At 36.2% G+C, this 8,775-nt stretch overlaps 1 protein-coding gene across 1 annotated transcript; it reads right to left on the reverse strand.

The window, feature by feature from the left end:
* Window positions 1-1,801: 1,801 nt before the first annotated feature.
* On the reverse strand, window positions 1,802-4,323 carry LOC111568857 (heart- and neural crest derivatives-expressed protein 1). The gene is made up of 2 exons (XM_023270705.3): window positions 3,582-4,323; window positions 1,802-3,011 (listed from the first exon to the last, which is right to left on the reverse strand). The coding sequence occupies exons 1-2, from the start codon at window positions 4,062-4,064 to the stop codon at window positions 2,916-2,918; spliced, it is 579 nt and encodes a 192-aa protein (XP_023126473.1). The 5' UTR covers window positions 4,065-4,323; the 3' UTR covers window positions 1,802-2,915.
* Between the last annotated feature and the right edge of the window lie 4,452 nt (window positions 4,324-8,775).

The following is an 8,775-nucleotide window of genomic DNA, read 5'->3' on the forward strand; positions in this document are numbered from 1 at the left end:
AACGTTTTGATATTTTTCTGTTTTTTTTGAGTTATGATTAATTTATGTTCAACCAACAAACTACACAAAGTTAAAAGTTCATCTTCCATAATTAAGTGCATTTTTAATTAATTAATGATCAGCAGCAGAAAATTAAGTTTTGAAGTTGATTAAAAATTAAGGGTCTCCAACTAGTGTCTCCACATTATTTAAATACTTTTTAAATTTACATTTTATTTACTTAATTACAATAATTATTAATCAGATTTTAAATTGACAGATTAAAAACTTTTACAAAGTTCCTCCAGTTGTTCAGTAAAAAGTGAAGAAAATAAAATTATTGAATCAGTTTAATGAAGTTGAATTTGGTTTTAATGAATAAATTAGAATTTAATTTACTCAAAATATGAAGTTATGCAACATTATTAAGTCAAAAACAATGGTTTCAACTTGAAAGGTTTATTTCAATCAGTAAAAAGAAGATTTATAACTGGAGAAGGTTCCTTATATTTCTTTTCTAAATAAATTTAGATTAATAAGTTGCTTTGACATTATTAGTTTTTTTAAAACATATTTTCTACATAATTACAATAATTATGAACACGTTGAAAAACTAAGTAAAAAATGTTATTAAGCCAATTTAATTCATGTACTACATGTTGAATTTAGTTTTCAACCAGCTTTTGCACAAATTTGGGTTTAAATTACTCAAAATATGAAGTTGATGCAACAATATTATGTCAACACAACTCATCAAAATGAGGTGATTTTAATTAATCATTAACAGCAGAAAACTGAAAATGTTTTTGATGATTAATTTAAAAATTAAGTTGCTCCAACTAATGTTTCCACATTATTTAAATGGAATTTTTAGCATGTTTTCTACTTAACTACAATAACAATGAACAAAAGTTGACAAATAAATGAAAAATGAAGTAGAAATTCAGTTATTAGGCCAATTTAATTAATGTACTACATGCTGAATTCAGTTTTAAACCATCTTGTGCAGAAATTTGGGTTTAAATTACTCAAAATATTCACTTCATTCACATTATTATGTCAAGCAACTCAAACTTAAACTCAACTCAACTTTAAACTGTTTAAAATTCTTTAAAGTTGATAATTGATTTAAAATTTAAGTTGCTCCAACTCATGTTTCCACGTGAATTAAGTGGATTTTTTAACATATTTTCTCTTAATTACAATAATTATGAATGAAAGTTGACAAATGTGAAAACTAAATTTTAAAAAATTTGTTATTTAACCAATTTAATGCATTTATTCCAAGTTTAATTTAGTTTTCAACCAACTGTTGCACAAAGTTGGGTTTAAATTACTCAGAATATTAAGTTAATGCAACAATATTAAGTCAATTCGGTATTTTAATGATATGTTGGTATTTTATAATAATATATAATATTTTTCTGCATATTGTTATTAATTTAAAAATGAATTTGCTCCAACTAGTATTTCTAGATTGTTTTTTGTTTTGTTTTTTACGTTTAGCTCTTAATTATCATAAATATTAACAAAATATTTCAAGTTGACATTTTAAATGAAACTTACTCTGTTAAATGAGTGAAACAGAAGAACAATTAATCAATAATTTAATGACTGTGTTTTTAGTTTTAACCCAACTTTAATTCTAACATCAACACAAATACATCAGAATTATATTTTCAGTTTATAAATTAATTTATTTCTTAAAAAGTGACTTGCAAAACGTCTAAAAATTAAAAATAAATCAATATATTACAGACAACGATAATAATAATCAGGTAAAAGACATTTAAAGAAGAAAGAAAAACACTTTGACCACAACTAGAGTCTTAAAATAATTCATTTATTTATGGAACTAAATATATAGAACTTCACATCTAACGCACATCTGGCACAATAATAAAACTTTCACCTTTTTTTCTCTTGGTTTAATTTTTTGCGTTTTCTGTCGGAGTGAGAAGCTGCTGAACTCTGAAGTGTTTTCTCTCTTTTCATTCTGAGGTAGATTCAGGATTTAGTTTTTTTTTTTTTTCCACCAAAAACAAACTTCAAGAGTTTAATTCTCAGAATAAAATACTGTGACTGCGACAAACCAGCGGCGACAAAGAAAATAAAATAAGAAAACAAACCGTTTCCTCTCAAAAATGTGTTTCCACCGCCCGCGATCTGAGCTTTATTTTTATTATTTAACATGAAAAAAAAGAAATACGTTTGTTTGGTTCAATTAAAATCAAAAATGTGCTTCTGGTTTATTTTAGCTAATTTAAAGCTTAAAATTAAACCTCAACACACTTGATTAGGGAACTTTTCCAAATCTGAAATCGACAATAGTAAAAACAATTAAAATAAAATAAAATAAAAGCTTTTAGACCTGAATGAGTGAAATAAGGAAGGTAAAGAAATTATGAAAAATCAAATTAAACACAAAGCTCAACTGTTTTCTGATTGACGATGTAAAAAAATGTAAAAATCAACATCGAAAAAATAACTTAAAAGCGGATTTTGGAGGAGATAAATTCTGCACCTGAAATATTAATAAAAATAGAACTTTTAATTTGACTTTTCTGCGCGTTAAAGCGGCTTTTTAAATTCCTCCATTTCGATTGAACTTCTTTATTTCGAAGCCGGACAACAAACACGTTTTTCAGGGGAGACAGATGTTGCTTTGGCACATCTGGCGCGTAGTCCTGCAGGGTGGAAACATTAGGAAGAACAGAAATGGCGCATTTCAAACAGAAGAACAAACCACATGAGGACGAGAAGAAGAAGAAGCAGCGACGTGTCCAAAAAGCGTCCACGACCTCTCCGGGGCTTTTTACGCACGGCGGCGGCGCGTTCAGGTTCACCCAGTCAGTGGTTTTTATTTCATCTCTTTAACCCACATCTGAATCCAGAGTCTGTGAGGAGTTTTTTGGGTTTTTATTCAGTTTGTTTCTTCACTGGTTGAGCTCCAGAGCCCAGACCTGCTGCGGCCACCCGGTCCGACCCTTCGCCTTCTTCTCGGCTCCTAAAGACTCGTGCAGGCCGTCGGTCTGTGGAGGAAGGGAGGGGGAGGAAGGCACAACAGCGACAAAATGTGACGATCTCCGCCAAAAAATGTACACGTCTGATGACGCAAGCAGGGCTGTGACATCACTCGAGCGAAAATAATTCAGCAAACATGTCGTCAAATGAAGCGTAATTTAAAAAACAAAACAAAAAACAAATGAATCTGAAATAAAGCCTCAATTTATGCAGAATTTTACTGCTCTGGATGTAAAATAATCATGAATTAAATACTCACATTCATGGAATTAACTGGTTTGGAGTATTTTAAGCTGTTTATAAAATAATAATGCGTCTAATTTCAGTATTCGTGTGAAGATTTAACGTTTAAATTCCATGAAATAACTTAAACTGTTGTTCAAAGCTGCCAAAAAATAGAATTAAATGTAATGAAGTTGATCCTTGTTGGATAAAAGTCTGATTTAAATGTTCCTGTCGGACTGTAGCTCAGAAAGAGAAACTAAAAATGATCCAAATCTGAGTTTCTAGTCGGATTTTTGTTTCTAATCTCCACTAAAGTTAGTTTAAATGAAGCGTTCCGCAGCCTCCTAACTTACCAGCAGCTCCCGTTTCCTTTTCAAATCCCGGTTTTCAAATTTCTTAATCTCGGCCTTAAAGCCTTCAGTCTCTCCGGAGTCTTTGGCCAGGACGTCCATCAGATACGCGATGTAGCTCGTCGCCAGGCGTAAAGTTTTGATTTTGGACAGCTTGGTGTCCGCCGGTACGTTGGGGATGCACTCCCGCAGCTCTGCGAACGCCGTGTTGATGCTCTCCGTCCTCCGGCGCTCCTTCTTCGGCCCCGACGCTCTCCGCTTCCCCATCCCGGCCTGGAGCCCCTCCAGCCGGCCTTCGTGCGTCGCTCCGGGCGCGCCGAGCTCCGCGACCGGGTAGGGCGCCTGGATCTGGAAGTCCGGGGGCACCTCGCCGTGGTTCACCACCCAGCTCTGGAAGTAGGGCGCGTCCTGGTGGCAGCGCTGGACGAACGGGAAGGGCTCGTGCATCAGGTGGTGGTGATGCTGGTAGCCCCCGATGAGGTTCATGCTGAGCCGGACTGCAGATGTGCTCGTTTGCCGCGTTTTTCCTCGGTGTCTCTGCGGCCTCAAGACCCAAATCTGTGTCCGAATCTCATCAGAGCAGCAGCGGCGTCATCCCGGTAGAGCGTCCGAGGCGCAGCAGGCCGCAAAAAGAAGAAAAAAACCCAAAACTTTATAAATCCAAAGAGCAGATCTAGGCTCCGCTCGGTTCTCCCCGAAGAGGCAGCTCTGGTCTTCCCGAGAAATTTGACCCCGGAGAAGGTGTGAGGCTCCAGGTTTATATGGCCTGGATGTGAGCGTGCAGAGGAGGCAGCCAATGGACGGGAGCGGCCGGGATGGGAGGAGAGTCTGGAGAGGTTTGGAATAACATGGTGCCATAATCTGGAGGCACGGAGCAAATATCAGAATGTGAGAGGAGAAAGTGGTTTAAGTCTCTGCTTTTATTATAAATACACACAAAAAACTCTTATTTATTTATTTTGGTGGCATTTTGGGTCCTTTTTTCAGTCTTGGAGAGGTTTTACGCACTGATTTTACGCACCATCTGTCGGAATAGATCCGTTTAAATAGCTGTGGGTCAATGACAAGAATAATGATGTGTGTAATTATTGTGCTTATTAACTGGAGGATGATGTGTTTGAAACTGGAGTTTACGGATCCTGATGCAGAGGATTTAAAAAGTGCGCACATGAATTTGAAAAAGACGAGGAGGAAATATTTAACAAATCAGATTCAGCAGAAGAACTCTGTTGTTGATAAAAGGAGAATAAAAAAGTTTATCGTGTGACCCTGGAATAAAAAAAAGATTTTAGACAGATCAAAAAATAATAATCAGAATTTAGTTTGGTCATCACATAAATTCATCTGAAAATATCAAGTCATTTGCTGTTTTTTCACCTCAGATGCTTGGATTTTTCACGCGTAAATGGTCATTTTGTACGTGAAACGGAACCAATCAGGTCAGAGCAGAGAATAATTATCAAAATTCTGTTTTTAATAGAGCAGTCTGCGCTTTTTTTTCACTCATATTGTTAAATCAATGGGTTGCATCCATCTGAGAATATGAAATAATTTGCTGGTTTTTCACCTCAGACGCTTGGACCTTTCACGCGTAAATGGTCATATTGTGCGTAAAACTGAACCAATCAGATCAGATAAGAGGATAACAATCATAATTTGGTTTGGATTGAACGATCAGCACATTAATTCATCTGAAAATATCTAGTAATTTGTCGCTTTTTCCAACTCAGACGCTTGTCTTTATCGCGCGTAATTGGTCATTTTGTGCGTAAAACTGAACCAATTTTCTCACATCCAGCTCTCCTTTTTCCAGCAACAACAGGAGGAGTGTGAAGGGACAGCGTGACTTATTATTTGCAGCTTTTGGGACACATTCGTGGCCCGCTGTCATCCTCATACCTCGGCAGTATAAGGGAAGAAAAGGGCCCCGGTTTTATCTGCGCGTTAATTCCTCGCACGCTAAACACGTCCTCTTATCGCCATCGCCCGAAAAACATTATCCCATTACATCGCATGACCTTGACGCTATTTAGAAACCATTTACGGCGGCGTCTTATCTAAATACAGCCATAAATCAAGAGGTGTCAGCCTCCAGCGGGGCCGCACGGATTCCGTAAAAGCTCTCCTGGTCTGCTCACTGTTTACAGCAGCGCTCTGCCGCATATTTCACCGTCCAGCCGCGTACCGATAAATAATCATCAGTCACAACTTTATGTCCCTGATTTCACACGAACGCAGTCTGCTTGGAGAATATCCCCCTTTTCAGCGTCTTATCTGGCGGAGTTTCTGCTTTTATGACTTCAAAATTCAGATTTAAGAGCTAAAAATGAAGGAAAAATTAAAAACTGCCATGCGTAAAAATGAGGTTAAATGAGGCGCGACGTTGTTTTGACACAATTAGTTTTGTTTTTTTTAAAGCACATTTTAGCTGTTTTGTACAGAAGAATAAACAAAAATAGAAATGAAACTGAGACAATGTGAAGAAAAAACACCCAAATGAATAAAAAACAATTATTGGACCAACTTAGACTCACAATTAAAGTTTATCCAGATTAACTCGAGTCACATTAACGCTGTTTGTTTTGGATCAAGTTGCTTCATTTAAAGGAAATTTTTCGTTTTTTCCAACAAATTTTTCAGTGTTTGTTTTATCCAAACTCAAAAATTCTTTAGTTTTACTTGAAGAACATTTTAGTTTCAGGAAAACGACTCTAGAGGAGCAAAAAAATGATTTTTTAGTGTTCAAAGTTGAATTTCAAATTGACAGAAGCCACAGAATTTAAAAAATAAAGAAGAGGAAGCAGAAAGATGAAAGAGAATTAATTCAACTAAGGCTTCAGTCAAGTTTTTTACAGTGTACAGAAAGCGACTGATTGATTGATTGATCGATGATAGATTAATCGATAATAGATTGATAGATAAGTTCCAACACATCATTTGCATCTGAACTGTAAAGAAGAAAAGTGAAAAAAGACTATTTTAAAAATATTCATGTGCAAAAAAAGAGCTACAGTATAAGATTTAAAAAATCAAACAGAACTTTAATAATATTTTAGCATAAGATAGGTTCTAGTAATGCTGTATTTTAGTTTCCAGAATGTTCTTTTTGATGGCAGGATAACGTTCTCTAGAGAAGTTCTAAAAGCGTTTTTCAAGGATTTGCTGAATGTTGCATTGAGAATGTCTTTCTCCATATATAGAAGAACGTTGTATAATACGTTCCCTTGACAACATCCCTAGAATGTCCTAAAATTTTTAGAATAAGATGGGTTCTAGTCATGTTTTATTTTAGTTTCCAGAATGTTCTTTTTGAAGGCAGGATATCGTTCTCCAGTGAAGTTCTAAAAGCGTTTTCAAAGGATTTACATCTTTCTCCAGTCATGGAACATCGTAGGAATGTTTTATAGAAGAACGTTCAATAATATGTTCCTTCGACAACATCCCCAGAATATCCTGGGAACATTGCAGCCAGAATGTTCCTCTTTTGTTAATACATCACAATACAAGAACTTCCCATGAGAACTTTCCTCCTTTATTTTCATGGATCATGTAACGTCGTAGGAATGTTTTATAGAAGAACATTCTATAATACATTTCTTCAGCAACATAATCTGACAAAATCCCCCAAACATTCTCTGAATGTTGAAACATTCTATCTTAGTTTTGTTTTAACCTCAGAGGAACGTCACATTGTAAAAACTGTCTAATGGAGGTTCTGCTTAGTTTCCAGAATGTTCTTTTTGAAGGAAGGGTAACGTTCTCTAGAGAAGTTCTAAAAGGATTTTCCAAGGATTTACATCTTTCTCCTGTCATGGAACATCGTAGGAATGTTTGATAGAAGAACGTTCTATAATGCGTTCCTTCGACAACATCCCTAGAACATCCTCGGAACATTGCAGCCAGAATTTTCCACCTTAGTTTACATATATTATTACAAGAACTTCCTTTGAGAACATTGCTTCTTTATTATTATTATGGATGATGTAACATCGTAGGAATGTTTCATAGCAGAACATTCTATAATGCGTTCCCTCAACAATGTTCTCGAAACATTACAGCCAGAATGTTCCACCTTTGTTAACATATCTTAGTACAGGAACTTGCTTTGAGAACATTCCTCCTTGTTGTTATCATGGAACATAGTCTGACAAAATCCCCCCGAACATCCTCTGAATGTGAAAACGTTCTATCTTGGTTCCATCTTAACCTCAGAGGAACATCACATTGTAAAAACTGTCTCACATAAGTTTTACTTATGTTTACTTTTAATTTCCAGAATGTTCTTTTTAAAGGCAGGACAACATTCTCTGGAGAAGTTCTAAAAGCATTTTTCAAGCATTTGCCAAATGTCACATTGAGAACGTCTTTCTCCAATCATGGAACATCGTAGGAATATTTTAAAGATGAAGGTTCTACAATACATTCCCTCAACAACATCCCTAGAACGTCCTAAAAAATGTAGAATAAGATAAGTTCTAGTAATGTTTTATTTTAGTTTCAGGAATGTTCTTTTTAAAGGCAGGACAACGTTCTCTAGAGGAGTTCTAAAAGCGTTTTTTTCTTTTAGCATTTGCTGAATGTTGCATTGAGAACGTCTTTCTCCAGTCATGCAACATCGTAGGAATCTCTGATAGAAGAACGTTCTATAATGCGTTCCTCTGACAACATCCTCAGAATGTCCTCGGAACATTGCAGCCAAAATGTTCCACCTTTGCTAACATTTCTTAGTACAGGAAACGTACTTTATTATGAGAGAAGGTAGAACTTGTTGAATATTTCAGGTTCCTCGGTGCTCTGCCTTTAGAACCACTAAATATCGACGGTGTTTATCTGAATTTAGATGCACTTTGGTTTTAAAATCAGCTGATTTTGTCACTTTTCTCTTCGTTTTTTGTTCTTTACTTTTAAACGAAACAGCAGCACGAAGAACAAACCCTCCGGTTGCACTTTATTTCTGTGCACACGACGTTTCTTTATTTTCCTGTGAGCCGGTTCTCCTGTTCTCTGTCCCGTCTGCTGTCAGCATGAGGAACACCATGCGGCCTGCAGAAAGAAAACCTGACACTGTTGATTAAGACGTCCACTGCACAGAGATGAAATACAAGCCTGGAGAACGGCCTCCCCCTCCCGCCCTGTTCCTCCGTCACGTTCCTTCTCGCTGCGTCTCAGACCTTTAACCAGAACCGTTCCTCCGTTT

This window comes from Amphiprion ocellaris, chromosome 14 (assembly GCF_022539595.1).
Source record: "Amphiprion ocellaris isolate individual 3 ecotype Okinawa chromosome 14, ASM2253959v1, whole genome shotgun sequence".
NCBI lineage: Eukaryota > Metazoa > Chordata > Actinopteri > Pomacentridae > Amphiprion > Amphiprion ocellaris.

Coding starts and splice junctions, on each gene's coding strand:
- LOC111568857 (XM_023270705.3), bottom strand. CDS start 4,064: ATGAACCTCATCGGGGGCTACCAGCATCACCACCACCTGATGCACGAG. Junction 3,012..3,581: donor AAAGGAAACGGGAGCTGCTG/GTAAGTTAGGAG, acceptor CTTCCTCCACAG/ACCGACGGCCTGCACGAGTC.